The 23,482-nt window shown below is 45.0% G+C and overlaps 2 protein-coding genes across 4 annotated transcripts in view; both read left to right on the top strand.

Moving 5' to 3' along the window:
- Positions 1-23,482, top strand: part of LOC135973815 (uncharacterized) — a 1,510,190-nt gene that overhangs the window by 517,849 nt on the left and 968,859 nt on the right. The gene's annotated exons all lie outside the window — the stretch shown is intronic.
- The window catches only part of MYH11 (myosin heavy chain 11), a 101,795-nt gene that overhangs the window by 10,926 nt on the left and 67,387 nt on the right, over positions 1-23,482 (top strand). For all 3 annotated transcript variants that reach the window (XM_005307565.3, XM_005307564.3, XM_005307566.3), the window contains exons 2-3: positions 2,330-2,691; positions 11,217-11,373. In XM_005307565.3, the coding sequence (XP_005307622.2) occupies positions 2,347-2,691; positions 11,217-11,373 (502 nt within the window). In that variant the 5' untranslated portion in view covers positions 2,330-2,346. The remainder of the gene's footprint in view (positions 1-2,329; positions 2,692-11,216; positions 11,374-23,482) is intronic.

Genomic DNA, 23,482 nt, shown 5'->3' with positions numbered 1-23,482 from the left:
ATTCAACTGTCATTCTGCACCTGCTGAGCTGGTAGTAGAATTCTTCCTTGGTACTGTCGAGGGGGCCGGTATATGGCTAGATGAGCCAGGGGAACAAGGGGTAGGCCGGGTCCCCCAAGATCATTATTGGTTTTTCAACACCACCAGTGCTAATCTGCTAGCTGGGAAAGAAAGTCCCTGCTTACAGCCTTGTGAATAGTCCTGTGTTCTTAAAGATGCGAGCGTCATGCAACTTCCCTGACCGGCCAACACTGATATCAGTGAATTATTTCTGGTGATCCACCAATCCTTGCATAACCATAGAAAAGTATCCCTTTCTGTTGATGTACTTTGTAGCAAGGTACCTGGTGCCAAAATAGGGATATGCATGCTGTCCATTGCTCCAACCCATTTCAGGAACCTCATTGCTGCAAATCCATTAACGATGGTGTGCATATTGCTGGGACTCACAGATCTGTGTGGCAGGAGACAATTAACGGCCCTGCACACTTGCATGACAATGGCCCCCTTGAGTGGATTTTCCAACTCTAAAATCATTTCACACTGACGGGTAGCAATCCAGCATTGCAAGTTGCCAGAGCACCGTCACCACTCACTTCTCCACTGTCAGTGCAGCTCTCATTTTGGTCTCTCTGCACTGGAGGGCTGGAGCAAGCTCAGCACACAGATCTAGGAATGTGGCCTTGTCCAACTGAAAGTTCTGCAGCCACTGCTCATCATCACAAGCCTGTATTATGATGCAATTCCACCACTCAGTGCTCATTTATCGGGCCCAGAAGCTGCACTCCACCATCTGTAGCTGCTCTGTGAACACCACCAACACGCTTGAACTGGTTCTCACTGTGTCCCACAGCAGTCTGTTCTCCAAGAAATCATCACGCTTCTCATTGCTTTGATTCTTCTCCTGGCTCTGTAAATACCAGAAGATCATGCATCCTGTGCTTTCAGAGCTTATGACAATAGTACAGAGCTGTGCAAGCTCCCAGCTTCTGTTAGAGATGGTGGATTGCAAGGGTTTGTGGGATTTTTTTTAAAAGGTACAACAATTATGGGATATAGATGACATGGGATGAAGATAGTTGCATGCTGGGAAGTTGTCCCTTTGCTCCCAGTCATCCCTGGATTGTATTACCAAAACTTCCCAAAAGACCATTCACTGGATGGTGGTGGGTTGCACACTGGGATACTTTCCCATCGTGCACCTCACTGTGCACTGACATAAGAACTCCTGGTGAGTATGCCCAGCGTCAATGTAAGAAGCCAGGTCTGATGCACACAAGTGATATAACAACTATGATGGCTTTATGCCGATTTAACTTGCATCGACCAAAGTTTGTAGTGTAGACATGGCCTCATACTGCATGCCTGGCCCCTCTGCCTCTCAATCTCCCCATAATTATTCCCCTCTCTCTACTCCCACCCAACACACACACAACACTAAGTTATATAGCCTTAAGGAACAGAAGTGGTCAGACCTAGCAAATAGATTAAATGCTAAGGAACCTGAAGTTCCTGAACTGCCTGGACCGAAAGGTTAATTTTAGACTGCTCCATAAAGGCCTGAGCCAAAGACTACTGAAGTCAATGAAATGATTCCCACTGGTTTCAATGAACTTTGGATGAGACCCTAAAAATGGCCAGGTTAATGCTAAAATAGATTGTATGCAGTGTTTGTTGTAGCCATGACGGTCCCAGGATATTGGAGAAAGGTGGGTGAGGTAATATCTTTTATTGGGCCAAATGAGTGGCAGGAGTGAACTCCAGAGGCAGTGACCTTCTAGTGAGAATGCTTAGTGCTAGAGGCACGAAGGTACACAAGGTCAAACACTGCTGCGCTACAATGACATGAGTGGTTCCTATCTACAATGTATCTTTCAGTCAAACTGATCCAGAATACAACTATGTATGTTGTTGCAAGCTTTCCTATATATATAAGTTTATAAATTGCAGTAGATTTCTGTAACATTTCTATGCTCTTTTTTATCAGATTTTACAGTTTCCCAATAAGACTTTAATTAGTAACAATTTCCTGCAAGAGTCAATAGTATTTTATAAATACCATCTAATTAACAGTTTTAGAGAGATATTAGTGAACTCCACGCTACCCTAACAGGATTAAGGCAATTGAGTGATGGTGGCAGCCGAATATAAATTAATGAAAATCTGCCCAAACATCTTTTATGGCTAGATTCAGAACTACTAGGTGATGTCTATGACACTAACAATAGTACTATGTAACTTCTGTGCAATCACTATTTAACCATGTTTTGATTGGAACTCTGAATTCACATTTGCCTTCTTTTAAAACAAGGTTTTACTTTCTCAACAGGTGACTATTGAGTCAAAATGGCACAGAAAACTCAGCTAAGTGATGATGAGAAGTTCCTCTTTGTAGACAAAAACTTCCTTAACAGCCCACTTGCCCAAGCAGACTGGACAGCTAAAAGATTAGTATGGGTCCCCTCAGAAAAGCAAGGATTTGAAGCAGCCAGCATCAAGGAAGAGAAAGGAGATGAGGTTGTCGTCGAGCTGGCAGAAAATGGAAAGAAAATTACAGTCAGCAAGGATGACATCCAGAAGATGAACCCTCCAAAATTCTCCAAAGTGGAGGACATGGCAGAGCTGACTTGCCTCAATGAAGCTTCAGTACTGCACAATCTAAGAGAGCGATACTTCTCAGGTCTAATTTACGTAAGTAAACTCAGATTTATCGCTGTTATCTGCTGATGTGTTGACCGAGTCCTGTCATGAAACTGACACACCTTAGCCAATGCAGAGGTTCTGTGTTTCTGAACAATGACCTGTGTGGATTATGCCTTTCCTCCTGATGCTTCCCAATGTATAATGCATTTTGGTCCACGTTTCCATTTGACTTTTTTGTATATTCTACATTTCCCCCTGTTTGACTTCTCCTATTGTAACTAAGGATACAGCCTCTGTAGCTCTTTTGCACACAGGCTCAGGGGAAGGCCCAAAGACTTGCTAATTCTGAAAGAACAGTGATTACTTTGGAGGTTTTCCTTAGATAATCATAGAATCATAGGATCATAGGACTAGAAGGGACAGAGGTGAAAGTAAGCCGGTACGCCCCGATACAGCGTACCGGCAAGATGCGCCATACCGGGGTGGCCCGGCTTCCTCAGGTGGCAATTAAAGGGCCTGGGGCTCCCAGCAGCGGCTGGAGCCCCAAGCCCTTTAAATTGCCACCAGAGCCCCGCTGCTGGAGCCCTGGGGTAGCGGCAGCGGGGCTCCGGAGGTTATTTAAAGGGCCGGGGCGCCTGCTGCCTCTATTGCGCTGGGCCCTTTAAATAGCCGCCGGAGCCCCACCGCTGCTACCCCAGGGCTCCGGGGCTATTTAAAGGGTCAGGGCAGTAGAAGCAGGGGAGTCCTGGGCCCTTTAAATAGCCCCCAGAGCCCTGGAGTAGCGGTGGGGCTCCGGCGTCTATTTAAAGGGCCCGGGGCTCCCGCTGCCTCTACGGCCCCGGCCCTTTAAATAGCCGCCGGAGCCCTACTGCCAGAGCCCTGGGGGCTCCGGCAGCGATTTAAAGGGCCCGGGGTGGTAGCGGCGGCCAAGCCCTGAGCCCTTTAAACTGCTGCTGGAGCCCCCGGCTGCTGCTGCTACCCCAGCGGGGGAGGGCACTTACCAGTATAGGGCGGGCTGGGGCTGGCTCTGATCCCCCTCATCCTCGCCCCTTCCGCCCAAGGCCCTGCCCCTTCTGGGGGCTAGAGCCGGCCCCGCCCCAGCCCTGTACCGGTAAATTCCTATTTCTACTTTCACCCCTGAGAAGGGACCTTGAGAGGTCATCTAGTCCAGTCCCCTGAACTCATGGCAGGACTTATAATAGTTAGTCCTGCCATGTGTGCAGGAGACTGGACTAGATGACCTCTCAAAGTCCCTTCCAGTCCTATGATTCTAAGTATTATCTAGACTAGGGGCCGGCAACCTTTCAGAAGTGGTGTGCCAAGTCTGCATTTATTCACTCTAATTTAAGGTTTCGCGTGCCAGTAATACATTTTAATGTTTTTAGAAGGTCTCTTTCTATAAGTCTATAATATATAACTAAACTATTGTTGTATGTAAAGTAAATAAGGTTTCAGAATGTTTAAGAAACTTCATTTAAAATTAAATTAAAATGCAGAGCCCCCCGGACTGGTGGCCAGGACCCAGGCAGTGTGAGTGCCACTGAAAATCAGCTCGCGTGCTGCCTTTGGCATGCGTGCCATAGGTTGCCTACCCCTGATCTAGACCATTCCTGACAGGTGTTTGTCTAACCTGATCTTTAAAATCTCCAATGATGGAGATTCCACAAACTCCTGAGGAATTTATTCCAATGCTTAACCACCCTGACAGTTAGGAAATTTTCCCTAATGTCCAACCTAAACCTCCCTTGTTGCAATTTAAGCCCATTGCTTCTTGTCCTGTCCTCAGAGGTTAAGTCTCCTTCTCCCCCCTCACCCCGCCCAAAAAACGCAACACTACCAAAACACTACCCACCTATGGGGCCTAACCCGTCAGTCCTTGTTCAGGCAATATTCCCTTTGAAGTTAGTGGGGTTGCCAGGGTATAAATCAGCACACAGGCTCCAGTTCAGCTAGTTACTTCAGCATGTGCTTAAATTTAAACACATGAATAGTCCCAATGGAAATCAAGTAGAACTACTTGTATGCTTAAGTGGTCTGATGAATCAGGACCATAATTCTGTTCAGTATATTCCATTCTTCAGCGAAAATGTTTCCTTTTTTGTTCAAATTACTGATCAAAACAATTTGGAATTCTCCTGATGATCATGTGCATTGAACTTGTATAGCCAAGATATTTCCATCCACCAGTCTGCACAGATGTATTTTATCATTACCAAATCCTATAATTAATCATAACTACATCTACTGAATTGTAGAACAAGAGACTCCATGATATCCAGTAGAGACTTCACCATTGCTCTTGATTTTACGTGGAAGACACTCAGATACTGCGGTGATGGGCAGCAATATAACGCCCCAAGATGGATAAATTGTGCTGCTGTGATATTTGTCACCAGTGATTGGATGGAAATATGGAGCTGGTCTGACAAATTTTACTGTTGCTTTTAAAACTTGCTCATTAGTAACATGAAAATCCTTAAAGTGGAAGGTAGGAAATCAGGCAGAAAATTAGGTAGTTATGCAGTGCTACAAAGAGACTTATTAATCATCAAATAAAACCTTTTAAGAGGTGTAAAATCTGGTGCCTTTCATTTGGGAGCTTAATAAACTTAGCAAAAACAAGATCTCTGAAAGAAGTTCACTAGTGCAAGTTTCAGCATCTGAGGTTATGATTAGATTCTAATCTGAGAGAGGAATATATTGAACTATTTGTTAAAGTGTCATTGAAGGGACACCATCAATTTAGAAATCACACTTCTGTCTAAAAATGTTTTGCTGCTGTTACAAACAACACCTAACATAACTGTAAGTGAAAGAAATTAGAGGGGGAAATTTTATCCATTTTTTGTGCGTTTACTTTGCTCATTTGACAGCACAGAGTTCCACTCTCTCTTACATAGCTACTCGATTTCCCTTGTTACAGGACTTTCACGTAGCAAAAGAGGAGAGAAAAACATTTTTACAAACAGGAAAATGTGATTGTAAAAATCATAAAACTTGATGGAGGACACAAGAGCAAGCATAGTATCTGAAACTACTTTAAACTTTCTCATCTAACTAGATTTCAATATGATGGTGTTAATTTAACACACATAAATTAATATAATTTGCAGTACAATGGCTCACTATTTCTTGCAGCAGTCTAAGGCCTAGTCTTCACTTACCGGCTGGTCCGGCGGCACGCCATCGATGTTCTGGGATCGATTTGTCGCGTCTGGTTAAGACGCGATAAATCGATCCCGGAAGTGCTCACAGTCGGCGCCGGTACTCCAGCTCGCCGAGAGGAGTACGCGGCGTCGACGGGGGGAGACTTCCGGCCGCGTCTGGACCGCGGTAAGTTTGGACTAAGGTACTTCGAATTCAGCTACGTTATTAACGTAGCTGAATTTGCGTACCTTAGTCCGAAGTCCGGACTAAGTGGGGATCAGGCCTAAGGAACAATAGCTTCCATCTGCTGTTCTGTGATATACAAAACTGCCCATCCTTACTCAAGCACTTAACACTAGTGAACTCACTTATAGTTCAGAAAAATCGGCAGGCATTTAAACAGAGCTCCTAGCTTCATTCTCATTCATTTCTTAACTAATTGGAACAAGTCTCACCTCACTTTTAGTCATGCATTGACTTCTTTGGAACACATGGACATAACGGAGAGAAGATTTTGACCTAAATTGTCTAAAAAAAATCTTTTTCCTTGAAGGACATCTCTAATGAAATGTAGACTCCTCATTTTGCTATAGACAAGGATAACTTGAATAGAAAGTTCAAATTACCTGCCCTGTCCATTTACATTATATTGTCTTTTTAATATACATTCAACAACAAAATTGGACAAGCATGATAAAAGCTCCCTGCATATAAGCTTTGAGGAAAAGATTAAGATATGTCCTTTTCTTTAGTGCTTACTAAAAGTATATGAAATGGGGATATTATCAGAGGGAAAACAACCTGTCCATGTAGAACTAGCATTTAAGCCAACGATCCTGTTGTGTTTGCTATTATTCCCTGCTGGCATTATCTTATTTAAGAAAATATGATTTGAGCACTTCCCAAACATAAACTCTAAGCACATTCAAAACCAGTGTTCAGTTTTCTTGAATGATACTGGCTCATTCGCTGCTGTTTTCCCTGGGGCAGCTGAGGCACTGGAAGAAGATAGAACCTTTACTTCTTTCACTGTAGCAGACACTCCTAGGGTGGCTATTTTCTGGAAAAACTCCAAGCCTGTTTTAGAGCATCATGGAAAATTCCGAAAGAAATAAGGATAAAAATTGTCCTTCCTCTTGCTATCATATTTCATGTTGCTCAGAAAAAATAGAATCTGCCTTCTAAACAACCAAGTCCTACACAATCCTAGATCAAAGGATGATGATAAACATGAATATTGGTAAAACATTTCATATATATTTCGAGCAACAAGTGACAAAACTTCCCAATGGACTCTATTGGGAGCAGGAACAGGCCATTTGTGTAGATAGATTAGATTTGATTGATAATCTCCCATTAAAACTAAATTATGTCACTATGAATTCTGGGAAACACCCCCCCAATTTTTGCCTTAAAATTCAGACAGTAAGTATTAAAATATAGGAAGAATATGTTTGGACTAGAACCAGACTAGCTCATGGTGTTTTTCCTTAAATATTTTTTTATCCCAGTACCATATAACAAAGACACATTAACACAACTCTCTGACTATAGGTCAAATTTTAGGGTAGAATTCCACTCTCTGATCTACATACTGGAGGCCAGAGTCTCAGGTGGTATAAATCAGCATAGCTTCTTTGGATTCAGTGAAGTGATGTTGATTTAACCTGTTGTGGACCTGGCCCTGGATGTACACGCTACTGTTTGGCTCACACTCCATGGCTGGGGGATTGATGTTGGTGGGAGATTTGTTCCCCATAGTCAGAGCAGTATAGTGAAGGTCAGGCCCATTGTTCAAATTGGAAAGACAAATAGAGTCCTTAAAGTCCTACTGGCTGTGTCTTTCAGCATTGTCTGTGAGGTAGGGCATTGCAAGGTGAGCAGATTCAGTTTCCAGGGCATGGCTGTATCAGATTAGTATTTGTCTTTCTGAGGCTTGAAGTAGGAGAGATGTAAGGAGGTTGCCCAATTCCAGTAAGTGCATCTCAATCAGACGATTAGAGAGAAACCATAATGTCCCAACTGCCTGGAACTCAAAGGAAAATGATGTGCTTTTAACGGAGAGAGCAGAAGGAATATTTCTAACACTAACTGAACACACAGAGTTTACATCCTTAGTGCTTACATAAGATTTTAAAGGCTCAGTTCTCTCCCAGGAGTCTGCAAGGACAGCTGTGGAAGAGGGGCGTTCACCTCCTGGGGGGGCAGGGGCAGGAGTAACATCTGCACTTTCTAAGAGGAGGAGTTTTAACTTACAGCCTGTGGTTGGTAGGAGTCCCATCAGTGGAAGCTGCCCAGAAGATGCACTGAATCAACACGTATCCAGGATGCCATGGTCCTGCCCCCATCCCTAAATGGCCCAACCGATTTTCTGGGCTGTGCCTGCCAGCTCTAGACCCTCTGTGAACTGGCATGTGGGTGACTTGAGCTTCTGAATCCCCCTGTCTGGGCAGACTGTATCAGTGGGGGCTGGCAGCTTGATTTAACCCATGCAGAAATATCTTTTAACACTAACTGATAGATGATAATTAAATCTTGGCTACAGAGTGCTTCATATGCACCAATTCTCCTTCTCAATACCTTTACCAGGTAGGTACCTGGGATTGTATCTAAGCTTTCACAAGTTGGGAAAGGAAGATCTCAAGTAATTTGCCCAAAATCAGACAGCGCTTATGTCATAGCTCAGATTAAAAACCTGGACTCCTGTGCTTGGATCAGTAGCTCATATTATCTCCCTGCCTAAATAACCACTTCACTATAACTTCTTACTCTTTAAGTCCCTGATTCAGCAAGGTACTTAAGCACATGCCTAACTCAAAGTACAAGAGTTATCCTACTGAGTCCAGTAGGACAAGTCACATGCTCAAAGTCAGGTGATTTTTAAGTACCTAGCTGAATTGAAGCCTAAGTTAGAACTGTTCTTAAATGGGAAGCTTGCAAGCTTTTTCGGGGGGAGGAAGTGATGTTAGGTATGCAAGATAAAACTGCCCAGCTGTCCTTGCTTTTAAAAGCCTTAAGGGAATCAATCTTTCAATCACTATGTAACCTTAAACTGTTATTTAAAACTTCTAATTGTTTTAGACATATATAGTCCTTCAACATTGGTTAAAGGACCTGAGACAGATTTTTTTTTAACTGAATATTTGCCCAGTCTCCAGGAAACCCCACTGTCCATTTAGTTCTGAGCTCTTCTCCTCTCTCTCTCCAGTATACGGGATCATTTCAGAATGTTTGGAGTTGGGATTTCCCTTCAAGGCTCCAATGCCAAAGAGAATCCAGTGTTAGTAACTAGTGACCTACCATCACCAGTTCTAGCGTAGGGACCTTGAAGAAAGTGAAGAGCTTGACCATACTTTCCTTGGTATCTCACATAAGGTTTCCAGAGGTGGTAGAAGTGTGAGCATTGGGGTCCTTTGACCTAACCAGAATGGACCACAAGAGTTCTCCTGCATAGTGCAAGTAACCAACCAGTTGATCAGCACTGCAAACTGATGGATGCTATTTCTGTGCTTGCTTAATACCATATACGGTGTTCAGTTGGTGTTTAAAACTTGTGCTGTTTCCTAATAAAGTCAAGAAAGGGAAATCCCTGTGCCCATATTTTAAGTCTCTGCTCAAGGACATAAGCCTGCAGAGATGCCTTTGCGTGGTCACATTTTGGAGGTTCTTGTGATGGCTAGCTGTACAGCTAGACCCATACTCAGACATATTCCTTAGATCCAGGAAGGGAAAGATCAAATAGCAGCAGCCTCCTGTGAAATAACTCAAAAGGTATATTAAAAAACTGTCCAATAATAATTCATCTATATAGATATAAATTAAAGTAATTGGAAGATGTTAAATTCTTAAACTATTTTAGTTTATATTTTACAACACACTTTTTTCCTTATAATTTTCTTTTTTAAATCTAACATGAAGTTTTGATTCTGAATAAATGATCAGACAAGTTTATAGTTCTTTATTTGTGAATTGTTCAAGATCTGCTAGCTAGCCAGAGTCGTGCAAACAAATTTCAGCCTGTGAAGTGCTTGCAAACTGTTCACTTTGACTACCTGCTATTCATTATTTGTGGTACATGATTAATCACATACATCATGTGCTATTGTTTCTGCTACTGATTGGATAGCTTAAACCTTTTAAAATAAAAGAGAATAATGAAAAGCAAATGAACAACAAATAGTCAGTGTTCTTGTGTGCATGAATATCCTTATTCACATGTAAAGACCAATCATTCCCTAAACTCTTGTGTTAACAAAACCCCCAAAGCCAGGTAATAAAGACAATGTGGTCTAACCAAGCCGCAATTTGGAACTATTGGAATGATTTTTTGCAAACAATCTTCGCAATATTCATCCAGCTCTACATTATATACGTACCACCCAACTTTTAAAAAAACTCAATTTCAGTTTCAAGTTTTTTCCCCAATTATCCTGAGATTTTAATTTAGCAAATTGCTATCTGGTAAACAGAGGTTGTAACATTTTTCAGCTCATTGAAATTGCTCATATGCAGATCCGTAGGCATTTCCATGTACATACAAGCACTAAGAATGGTGGTGCCAGTTCTGCCCATTCACCCTGTGCAACCCCAGCAAAGTAACTGCAGTCAAGAACTATGGCACGCAGTGTGCAAAGTATGATGTTTCTATAGAACTTTTAAAAGCAACAGAGAGTCTTGTGGCACCTTTAAGATTAACAGATGTATTGGAGCATAAGCTTTCGTGGGTGAATACAGGAGCTGCGCCAGGGTTTTTGCTGCCCTAGGTGGCAGCGCTCCTCCTCGGAGCATTCGGTGGCAGGGGTCCTTCCGCTCCGCCTCTTCAGGGCGCTTCGGCGGCGGGTCCCGGAGCGAGTGAAGGACCTGCCACCGAAGCACCCCGAAGACGTGGACCGGAAGGACCCCCGCTGCCGAATTGCCGCCGAGGATGGCAAAATGCCGCCCCCAAATCCTGCTGCCCTAGGTGACCGCCTAGGGTCGCCTAGTGGAAGCGCCGGCCCTGGGTGAATACCCACTTCGTCAGACACATGACATGCATCTGACGAAGTGGCTATTCACCCACGAAAGCTTATGCTCCAATACATCTGTTAGTCTTAAAGGTGCCACAGGACTCTCTGTTGCTTTTTACAGATCCAGACTAACATGGCTACCTCTCTGATATTCTACAGAACTTGACATTTGAACATTCTTGTAGCTATCTCTTATTGTTAGAGATGATTAGGTGGATATGTAACTGAAAATTCTTACTTCACCCATGTATACATTCTGATTTCTCCATGGATAGATCATCGTTGTGTTGTATAAAAGGCTGTATAGGAAAGCAATTCACTTATTAAAATGTTGTGTTAAATATGTTTGATCTTCATGTCTCTCAAGCTCTTGAAACATTCTGAGTTACACCATTCTTCTCTGTTCGGTTTTCCTTGCAGACTTATTCAGGCCTCTTCTGTGTTGTGGTAAACCCATACAAATACCTGCCCATCTATTCAGATAAAATTATTGATATGTACAAAGGAAAGAAGAGGCATGAGATGCCACCCCATATCTATGCTATTGCGGATACGGCATACAGGAGTATGTTGCAAGGTAAGGCTGGAAAATATCCTGGCTTAGCAATGTTTATAAAATTTAGAAATCCCTGAGCAGCAACAGAAAATGATTGTTATAAACGTTTATTCCAGCTAGGAAAGGAGCACAGTCAGAAGATTTATAGCTCTCTTCAATTACAGAAAAGTAACGTGGGCTTTCTAAAACTTCCCGAGGAATTCTTTGGCAGGAATTGCGGTCCATGAACATTATGTGACTCAAAAAGGAAAAACAATCCATTCACCACTCTGAGTGGAGGCATGTGGGCAGGGTTTAAAGTCAAGCAAATAGTTTTGGCAAATACGGGCATGGAAAAAACTCCCTTTGTACCAATGGAGACTGTTGCAAGGCTAGCTGCTAAGTTTTGCTGACTCCTCGTCAGAGTTGCTGTGCGCGCGCTGCAGTAGAGTAAAGCCAAGTGAAATCCAGTACCATCTTGGTGACTATCATTTGGTTGCATTCTCACCTTTTGGAGCTGGGGTCCTATCTTCGGCATCAAGGATGCAATCAACCTTCTAACAATAAAGAGCTGAAGTGGGAACAGGATCAGACCCAAAAAGTAATGTGGAAGAGACTTTCGAGGTAACGTACCTCCTCCCACTTGTGCTGTTGTCATTTTATCATAGAAATAAAGGATTGGATGGGGCCTCAAGAGGTCATCTAGCCCATCCCCTCCCCCCATGCTGAAGTGAGACCAAGTAAACCTAGGCCATCCCTGACAGGTGCTTGTCTAACCTCTTCTTAAAAAGCTCCCATTATGGGGATTCCACAACCTCCCTGGGAAGCCTATTCCCATACTTAATGATCCTTGCAATTAGAACAGTTGATCCCTGTCTTCCTTATAACAGCCTTTAACACAGAGGTCCCCCACCTGTGAGGTGTGCCCCTAGAGGGCATGGAGGAACGTCCAGGGGGGTGCGGCAGGTCCCAGGACAGCCCCGCAGTGGGGCAGGGAGGGAGCACCACCCATCCCCTCCCCACCACCAGCTTTGCTCTGGGCCTGCTCCCATACCTGGTTCCTTCCCCAGCTCCTGTCCCAGCACCTGCCCCCGCCCCCAGCCTCAACTGCTGGCTGCGGTCCATTCCCGGCCCAGGGCGGAGGCTGGGGGTAGGGCCGGGAGAGGAGCCACACCTGGCTGCGGGCCCGGCTGCCAGCTCCCACCACAGCCCAGCTGCGGCTCCACTCCTGTCCCCAACTCCAGCCCCTCTCCTGGCTCCACACCCATCCCCAGCTGCAGCCCCAGGCTTGCCACACCCCGCCCCCTCAGACCCGCTCCCATCTCTGGGAGGGCAGCAGGGTGCGGACAGGGGCAAGGGGGGGTGCAACCCTCAAAAGTTTGGGGGCTGCTGCCCTAATATATTTGAAGACTGTTATCAGATCCTCCCCTCAGTCTTCTTTTCTTTTAAGTTTCTAGTCCTGTTTGTCCACATCTTTCTTAAAGTGTGATGCCAAAAATGGTCACAATATTCCAGCTAAGGCCGCACCACTACAGAGTAGAGTGGAACAATGAACTCCCATATCTGACATATAACACTCCTGTTAATACACCCCAGAGTGAGATTAGACTATTTTTTGCAGCTTCATCACATTATTGACTCATATGCAGTTTGTGATCAACTATAACACCCAGATCCTTTTCAGCAGTACTACCTCCTAGCCAGTTATTCTCCATCTTGTCCCTGTGCAGTTGATTCTTCCTTCATAAGTGTAGTCCTTTGCATTTTGTCGCTACTGAATTTCATCTTGTTGCTTTCCGATATAAATCTGTAAAGCCTTATTTAAAAATTTGTAGTCTACGAACAACAGATTTTGGGTGGTGGTGGGGAATAGAAAACAATCAGTTTATAACACTGCACTGGTACAGGGTAAGTTGACATATTGGTCTACTATCTCAGAACCGGCCACAAATGTGGTCCAAGAAACTGGAGTTCAGATGAACTGCACTCTTTCTCCCCTGATTGTTTGAGATGGGAGCATTTAGATATTGAAAGATGTTGAAAAATGCAGTTCAAGGGCCCAATCCTGCAGTCCTCACTGACAAATTTTGCCAGAGCCAGAACTCCCAGATTGGGCCCTGAGCTTGCTTGACTTGGGAAAACAAACCAGGAATGTTTACTAAGCACTATTGCAGCCCAATAGCTGAGCTACTGTGAAGTATGCATGTGTACACAAAAATATGATTGCTATTCAGAGGAACTGGCTCAGCAAAGCATTTTGCACTCTGTATTATTTGTGTGTCATTTTCCTATGTAGTCAATTTATTCAAAACTCTATGAAATACTACAAGAAGAATTGTTCTGATGCTGTATTTGTGCCTCCTCTGTAACTGTTTGAGAAATATTCTTGGTGATCTTAGTTGCTAATTATAAGGAATCAAAAATGAAAGTTACCCATCCTTAACCAATAATCTGGAATATCATAAATGGTGGCTATTGCTTCATTCACAAGACTTACCCAAGACATAATGAAGGAAGCTAATTTCCTGCTTTTCCATGAAAAGCAGTGCTCCTCTTGTATAAGACTGGCTTTGTTGTGTGATTATGTAACACCAACAGACCCTGGTTATTAGGATTGAACCTGGGACCTCTGGAGCTCAGTGCATGAGCCTCAATGGCATGAGCTAAAAGCCACATGGCTATTAGCTAAGGCTGTAGAGCAGATTCATTAATCTCTCTCTCGCTAAGTGGTCTCGGTACCACTAGATGGGACAGAACACCACACCCAGGAGGTGTGTGCGTTACAATTAGTATGTTAGATTCTGCTTGCAGCCTATATTAACTGACCATAGATAAACAGGCTTCAGCTGACTTTAAATACTTAGCAAGGTATTTTAATGTAGTTGGATATTAATATGGAAATACACCTGCTGCCTATAGGTCAACAGTTTCAGATACTGGGGGCCTAAAGTGAGGCCCCAGAATCCATATTTAGGACCAAAGTAAGTAACCTGATTTTATTATTATTATTCCCCCCCCCCCCCCCCAGAAGATGTGAACACTCACAGCTCCCTCTGACTTCAGTGGGAACTGTGAGTGCTCTGTACTCCTGAAGATCAAGCCACTTACTTAGGTCCTAAATATGGATTCAGGTGTTCAACTTTAGACATCTACACTTTTGGACATTGGCCAGAGCATGTAGAAATATATATAATCCTATTTAAATCCTGGACAATCAAGTAGGTGCCATATTGTATCAGCCGTTGTTAGCTTTGTGGCTGATGTGATGAATGCACAATTTGCTTTTCTTATCTAGAAACCACTTTGGCTTCTTCAGCTGAGTGGGAATGGAAGATAGGGTCACAGTCTGACATGCGGCGCAGAGGGTTTTGACACTTCACTGTAGTGCACAGAGAAGATATCAACGGACAACGTGCCTCCCTCCCCTAATTATAGCAGCAGTTACTCTTATAAACACATGCATATAAAATCCTCTTACAGTCAAATTTATTGCATAACCATACAAGAGTCAGATGCTGGAATCTAACTTAATGAGATCAGGGAAGTCTCTTTCCAGAATAGCATAACCATGGTAGAGTAACCCACTCAGTATAAATTGATGCCATATCCAGTCCGTACTGTTTCAGAATTACCCCTTGACATTAGGGATGCAGTGCTGTGTAGTAGCTAGAGCTAGAAACTCAGTCAGGTTATGCACTGAGGTGAAAGAAGAGAGGCGTGTGAGAAGGATGAAGGCCAGGCATCAGTGCCTCTCTCACAATTTCACCACCACCGGCCACAAATTAGCTCCTGACTGGAATGGTGCCTTTGCTCCATAGGAAGCTTGTTACAAGGTAAAACAGCAAGGATCTGGCTGACATATGATCCAACAGGGGTTTAAGGAAGTGGTTTCCTCTTTCCCGGGAGAGATGGGCAAGGGAAAAGCCTCTGGAGATTACACCCAGGTAGGGCAGGGGAATTACTTTGGTTTTAGTGTTACTTATCAGTTTTAACCAAAAAACTGTGCCCTGAGGCAAGGACCTGAAACAGACTTGGGCCTGCATCGGTTCTTTCCTGAGCTGGTGAGATAGCCCATGGGCTTACAGAGCATCTTCACTCTTGCTTTTCCCAGCTACCTCCCCACCCTCCTCAGTCTTCCTGAAATTCACTTGCCGTTGAGAGATTGCAACGTGCTCATCTCACAGACTTTACCTTGGAGGGCTTTGGTTTGTTCCTGTGTTTCCTGTTGTGTTTGAGTGGTGGCGTTTTATGAGTTGTGGTGGTTTTTTTTTTTAAAAATGGCAAATAGAATTCCTTGTTTGCTGACCCTTTCCTTTTTGGACTCCCATTGCTGGCACCAGTTCTGAGGGGATCTCTGTTGTTGTGGCAATGTGATTAATGTACTTCTTTGAAAGTGACCCTTCTTGACAGCAGAGAGGAAGAAGAGGGGTGGGAGAGAGAAAAAGGGGGAAGAGTACATGAGACGAGCCTAAGAGGAGTCTTTAACTGGATGTACTTTCACTGTCTGTAACACTCTAACCCTACACCGCAGCAGTTCACAGGAGGAGCAGTCCCATGAGATCTTGTCACAAGCCCAGGACACCCACACTCTTCTTATTTTATTTATTTACTTGTAAATGGCATTTTGGATTCTCTCCATTTCAGAGAGCGCCCCAGCTGCTTTTGATGCTTTAAAAACTGTGCTTTTGTCTGTTTGTGCTTTGCACACCTATCCAAATCCAACCTCAAAATATCTCCATTGATTCTGCCAGACTTTACGCCCGGTTGGAGTGGTGAAAGTGCATTTCAGTGAGAGTTGCGGGTGAGCTAGAGATGTATATATAAAGTGTATGCACACATGGACACGCACAGGCAAATATGGGGTTTGAACAGAGATGTTTACCGCTGGAGTGTAAACAGAAAATCATGTTTGCAAAGCATGCATTGCAGCACTGACTCCCTGCATGTTTTCCTGGTGTGGTTTTAGTATCGTGCTTAGTCAACAGGCATATAGCGTCCATTAAAAACCAAGAGTATCTTTATGCTTATAAAGTGTGAAGAACTGTGCTTTAATAGCGCCTCTTCAGGACAGATAGCCCAGGGCAATCCATTCATTCATCCTGGGCTGACGGACTTTGCTTTCATAAGGGGGCAGATCCTCAACTGCTGTAAATTGCCATTGCTCCATGAAAGTCAACGGAATGACGACATCATCACGGGCTGAGGATCTGCCCCCAAGAGTTTTTAGTGTTGCCGGAGTAAAAAAGCATATCCAAATACCTAAGCAGAGACCTCTTCTTCTATTATGCATTTGGTCGTTGCTAAGCTATCCCAGTGGCACGCCCCCTTTGTTGGGTTCGTATTTAGGCATCAGATAGGAGGTCTGAGATAAATTTTTGAGTTGTTCTGATGCTCAAAAACATAGCCAAGGAAAACTGAGCTTAAATATTTGGGTACCTGCCCAACACCCACACAAATGTGTATTCAAACGAGGGGGAAGTGTAAAGAGATGTTGACTAGGAGATAGACACACAATTCCCATTAACTTCACTGGGAGTTGAGCACCTAAATCCCAGAGGTGATGTTGAAAATCGTATCTATTAGCTCTGCCTCTGAGAGTGGGGGACTGGGAGTCTTGACTAATCAGTCTAGCACCATCTGTTACTGGCAGTGTGACTCGGGCCCAATCACTTCACCTTTGAGCGCCCCGTTTCCTCATAAATTTAATGGGCATAATAATACTTAATACCTCACAGGGCATGTTGTGGCTCTATCCATTAATGATCACAGAGGAGATCTTTGAATGAGAAACAGTATCAGTTTGCAAAGAGTTATGATTCTGATAAGGCAGGGGTGGGCAAATTTTTGGCCCAAGGGCCACATCTGGGTATGGACATTATATGGCAGGCCATGAATGCTCACGAAATTGGGGATTGGGGGCAGAAGGGGGTGAGGGCTCCGGCTGGGGGTGTGGGCTCTGGGTTGGGGCTGGGCATGAGGGGTTGGGGATGCAGGAGGATACTATGGGCTGGGACCGAGGGGTTCAGAGGGCAGGACGGGGATCAGGGCTGGGGCGCAGATTCTGGGTGGCGCTTACCTCAAACAGCTCCCGGAAGCAGAGGCATCTCCCCCCCTCCAGCTCCTACACGGAGGCGTGGCCAGGCAGCTCTGCACACTGCCCCATCCGCAGGCACCACCCCTGCAGCTCCCATTGGCCGTGGTTCCCGGCCAATGGGAGCTGCAGGGGCAGCGTGAAGAGCTCCTGGCTGCTCCTTCACGTAGGAGCTTAGGGAGGACATGCTGCTGTTTGTGGGAGCCGCGCGGAGCAGGGCAAGCCCTCATCACTGCTCCCCGGCTGGAGTGCCAAGGCAGGTCAAGCCCTGGACTCCGCTCCCCGGCACAAGCTCAAGGGCCAGATTAAAACGTCTGAAGGACTGGGTGCGGCTCCTGGGCCATATTTTGCCCACCTCTGTGATAAGGGGCTCCTAATCTATTTACACCTTTCTACAATGTTTATCATCTAACGGTGATAGTATCTTTGCCTCACCCCTCCCCCTTGTTTATCCTGCCATCTCACAGGCAGTGGCGGATTAATAATTTTGCCACCCCTATGCTGGGAAATAATTGCCGCCCTGGCCCTGCCCCAACTCTGCCCTTTTCCACCCTCATTCCAACCCCCGCCCCAAAGTCCCCACTCCAACTCCGCCCCCTCCCCTCCTCTATTGGATCCCTTCCCCAAATCCCCGCCCCTGCCTCTTCCCCCAGTGCACAGCGTTCCCCCTCCTCCCTGCCCAGTGAAACAGCTGTTTCGCGGCGCAAGCGCTGGGAGGGGAGAGAAACAGGATGCCGTGGCGCGCTTGCAGAGGAGGCGGAGGTGAGCTGGAGCAGAGGGGCAGGGCGTGAAGAGGAGCTTCCGCCCCTGCAAATTTGTCGGCCTAGGCAATAATACGGTGCTGCTCACAGATGGATACTCTTCTGCCCAAGCATCTTTAGAACTGCAGGTAAAAACCCAGTACAATCTAAGGCTATGTCTACAGTGGCAAGTGAAGAACAAAACTTTTGTCTTTCAGAGGTGTTTAACCCGCCACCCCCGAAAGACAAAAGTTTTGCCTTGACAAGTGCCAGTCTGAACAGCACGCTGTCGGCCCTGTCGTTAAAAGCTGTGTAGTGTAGACATAGCCTGAGACAAAGAAATGCACCTCTTGAGCTGAATGCATTATCCACTCAATCTGTTTTAGCCTCTCTTCCTTCCCCTCCCACCCCTGTGCTCTTTTGGTGAGCTCTTAGTGAGTGTTAATGCAATTTGTGGCAGTGCATCAAAGATTCAAGTGACCTGCTCTTTATAATGGAGGGGGAAAACTAATACACTCAGGTGAATAAAGTACTGTACTGACAGGATAGAACACAAAGCAGGCCAGGAGCCAGATGCTGTAGCATTGCTTCACTTCACAGTCCAGTGTACTAATAGTTGAACAGTCAAAATTTACCCAGGTAAAAGTGTGTGTGGGAGGGGAGATAAGTATTGTATGGCAGAGAAGCAGATCTATGTCACTGATGGGACCTTTCAAAATGCTTTCTACCTCTCTCATTGCCCATTTGATATCAGACGTCTTGTGAATTTGAAAAGTGTTCCGAACTATGAATCAAGTGCTCATTGGCTGCCCCTAAGCACAAGTGGGTGCTTGAAGCACTGTGCTGTTAAGACTCTGCTCAGATTTGCAAAACAGTCTTGCAAGATTTTCTCTTCTGGAAGTGGAACTGGAGAGAGGCAATTTTCTGATTTCCCCACTGCCACTAGTGGTGAATGTAGCCATTTTGTCTCTGTATGCACAGGTAGACGAATTCATGGTACAGGCAGAAACTTGCCAAGTCTATCACTGTAGAGAGCAGCCATGAACTTTTTCTGCTTTTGACTTTGTTTCCTTTAATCGAAATGAAAGAAAGAACATAAATAAAGTCTCCATGAGACAGCACTGTCTCTACAGAGTTGAACTATGCAATATTGAATGTCCTTGCAGACAAACAATCAAGCTAACCTTACACTTAAAGATGCAGTACATAGAAAACAGCCTTACAGTTACATAGCTACATACATCACACAAGTGTTATCACTTCCCCACCCCCACCAAAAGGCGATTGGACTTAAACACAGAGGGAATCAAATGTCAGTTTAGTAGTATTGGTCAATGCAGATGTGCAAAGCCAGCTTGGGTAGCGTAGCAGTAACAATTGGGATAAAGTTTGCATATTGGTGTGAAGGCTCTGTCCATAAGAATCAGAGATGAAGAGGATCTATTACAGCCTCCTGCCAAGTCAGGAACCTTGTTTCTTTTATGTAAAAAGCCATGAAATAAACAATTTTAAAAGCTGATTTGCTTTGAAAGCTTGGGTTAAAAATAACAAAAGAAAATAAACTAGTTAATAAGTGGGGGAAGAGGGAGGAAGGAAACTTGCACCTTTAAAGTTTTAATTATATTCATATAAGTTAAAATGGTGAAAGGGGGCTGCTATGAAAAGCCATCTTCCTGCTGTAACTTTCATGGGACTGCATCAGACACATCCCCTTTAGGCAGTGTAGCCAGTATAAATGTAAAGAAGCCAGTGTCTGATCACAGCTTCAGTCTGTTTTCTCCTTTTATGGTAAAGCTGCCAACTTACTGCTTCCTTGTGAAAAACCATCAGATCATGTTTGTGATTAAGCAGAACTAGCTGGTCTATTGCGATCCAGGGGGCACACAAGAGTTACAAGCAGACTGAAGGCATATCAATAAAACAGCCCAATAGCTTCTAGAGAAAACAATTTGGGTTTTCAGAAAGACTGGTAGGGGTGGGGATGATTTTAGGGCAGTAGTCCCCAAACTTTTTACCTTGTGCCCTCCCCTTATCCCTGTCTTTGTGCACATGCACACATGAACACACACACCCCACAGCCACAGCTGTGGATGGGGTAAGGGGGCTGATGCCACAACTGGGGGTGGGGCTGGAGCCTCAGGCATGGGGCCGGCAGCCAGGACCAAGAGCCAAAGTCAGGGCCAGGACCAGAGCTGGGTGGCCCTGTGGCACTCCCTTCCCCCCCCCCCCCCCCGCCCCCTCCTAGGGGCTGGCCCGGGCCCCAGCACCCGCCCCCCCCAAATGTTCCTCTGTGCCCCCCAAGAGGAGACAAATAAAGTCTCCAAAATTCTAAAGGGAATACTGAGGATGGTTATAGCAAGATTATTTGAGTTAATGTCAAATCCAAGAACAAAGGGCTATGAACCAAAAGGATATTGGGCCCTGGAAGAAAAATTTTGGATTTTTTTTTTTTTTTTTTTTTAAAACACAGGCCCAGATCCTATAAACACATATGCACTTGAAGTACTTGGATGAGTAGTACCCTCAAGTCAAACTACTTGCATGAGTAAAGTTAAGTACACATATAAGTATTCTCACAACAGGGCAGTGAGTATAAGTATTCTCGCTAGCAGGGCCGTCCTTAGGATTTATGGAGCCCTATGCAGTATTATTAAACTGGTGCTCCTATGCCCGATGACAGCCCGGGCTCACATCCCGGGAGGGATGGTGGGGGAGAGGGACGAGGCAGCAAATGATACCAAGCCCGTGAATATGGCCCCTGCCTAAGGAGACTGCAGTGTGTGGGAGCCAACCTGCTCTTACCTGCTGTCATGGGTGGTAGGTGAAACTGCCGCTTGGGGAGACTAGCTCCCCAGCCAGGGACGGCTCCAGGCACCAGCGCAGCAAGCACGTGCCCGTGGTGGCAAGCCGCGGGGGGCGCCCTGTCGGTCGCTGTGAGGGTGGCAGTCAGGCAGCCTTTGGTGGCATGCCTGCGGGAGGTCCGACAGTGCTGCGGTTTTGGCTGCAATTCAGCTGCGGGGATGCTGAAGGCGCGGCACCGGCGGACCTCCCGCAAGCATGCCGCCAAATCTGCATGATCTGCGCTGCCGAAAGCCGCCTGACTGCCATGCTTGGGACGGTAAAAAAAACAGAGCCACCCCTGTACCCAGTCCACCTCTTCTGCCTGTGGCCCCACCCATACTCCACTCCTGCTCCGCCCCAGGCCCCGCCCTCTCCCCACTGTCTCCCTCCCCCACTCTGCTCACCCCCTTCCAGCCAAATCCCTGAACCCAAATGAAGCAAATGACATTGGGGGGGGAGGGGGTGGAAGGGGAGCGAGTGAGAAACACTTCTGCAATTTCTTTCTAAAGAAAATGAAGCATGTTTTCCACTGCATGCCAGATGGTGAAGACTGGACATGCAGAAGGGACCTAATTAAAAGCACTAACTTTGGGAATAAAAAATGTCAGTCACTGATTTTTTAATATGCCCTGCAGTTTGTCAGATTTATTTGCAAAAATTTTGTAGTAAGGGTGAGTCAGCTGTATCCTGCTGAATACAACATTAAATATTATGGAATACATGATGCAGCTCTTCTCTGTTTTACATTTTTGTAATCAGTATTTCTAAGCTCATTTTATATTTTAAAATGTACTCTTAAAACCTTCATAAAATAATTATTCCAGATTACTACATTTTTAACTCACTGAAACAAAGACATTATTTTAAATTAAATCAGTCACAGAGGTTTAGTGTGTTCATAACAATGTTCACTACTTTTAGAAAAAGGGAACACTAATTTACTTTGTGTGATCTCCATAACAATAGACACGTTTATGAAATTTCATCAACTTTAAAAAATATGTTTCCAAAGATTTTAGGCATAATAAAGGATTTTATATCTTACTAGGTACTGATTTTGCTGGAGGGTTCTCTTAAAACTAGTTCATCAGATAGTCAGAAGTAAAGGAAGGGAAACTCTTTGTCCAGCTATCTAGAAGGAAAGGGGTGTTGTCCCTTTAAGGGCTCTCTTCACCAGGCGGGGGGGCTGGTGAAGGGAGAAAGGGATGGACAGGAAGACTTTGGAAGCAAGTTTTTTTTACTATAGTAATTAAAATGAGTATTTTAGATAAGGATGGTCTTCTGAAGGATTTATTTAAAAAACTGTGTCTGAAGATCCAAGCATTTATGGCTAAAGATGATTGTGCATCTAAAAATCTATGCAAGAATTTTTTTTTAGGGATGAAAGGTTTCAGAGTAGCAGCCGTGTTAGTCTGTATCCGCAAAAAGAAGAACAGGAGGACTTGTGGCACCTTAGAGACTAACAAATTTATTAGAGCATAAGCTTTCGTGGACTACAGCCGCGGCTGTAGTCCACGAAAGCTTATGCTCTAATAAATTTGTTAGTCTCTAAGGTGCCACAAGTCCTCCTGTTCTTCTTTTTTTAGGGATGTGATTTTATAATCTTCACTAACTCACTAATGAAATATTTTAAAGCAAATTTTAAATTAAGGTCCTGTAGACTAACGTGTTCTGAGTAAATATTACAGTAATGCACAACTGTTTTTGTCAGTAAATTCATAAACTGACAGTATATACCTGGGGGTTGGCAAATGCCTGTTAAATGGCTTCATTACCACTTGACTGGCTCTTTAACAGCTTCAATGTTGTGCTAATAGGTCTGGCAGGCTGGAAGATTCACCAGGCTGCAGCAGCCAATTGTGGTGGGAGCCTGCAGGAAGGGTCAGAACAGGGATAGGAAGTGGCAGGAGGCTGGACACTAAGACCCAGTGGTGCCCCAAATTTTCAGGTGCCCTACGCAGCCGCGTATGCCTAAGGACGATGCCTGCTCGCTATCCACGGCAGAAATAGCAACCAAAATGGATAATTCTAAAAAGTAAATGAGACATTATTTGAAGGACAAGACATGTTGGGGTCTGACCATCAGTTCAAAGGAAAGGATGGCTCTTAACGGGCTTCCTGGCTTTGTTCATCCTTAACTTTTGCTAGGGTTACCATATTTAAAAAAAAAAAAAAAAAAAAAAAAAAAAAGGACACTCCACCGGGCCCCTTCCCCACTCCAACTCCACCCCTTCGCCAAAGTCCCCACATTCCCCCTCCTCCCTCCCAGCCATGCGAAACAGCTGCCCGAGCGCTACCGGCTTCACGGTTTGCAGGGCAGCCCCCATGCCTCCGGACCCTGGACCCCCGTCTGGGCACTTCCCCTCCCGGGCTCCGGGGGTGCAGGATCTGGAGGCATGGGGGCTGCCCGAAGCCGGTAGCACGTGGGCAGCTTGGCTCTTACACAGCTGAGGAGTCAGGGAGCAGCAGCAGTCGCTGG

Source organism: Chrysemys picta, chromosome 10 (assembly GCF_011386835.1).
Source record: "Chrysemys picta bellii isolate R12L10 chromosome 10, ASM1138683v2, whole genome shotgun sequence".
NCBI lineage: Eukaryota > Metazoa > Chordata > Testudines > Emydidae > Chrysemys > Chrysemys picta.
Note: the sequence above shows the minus strand (reverse complement) of the source record. Positions and strands in the feature narration are given on the sequence as shown.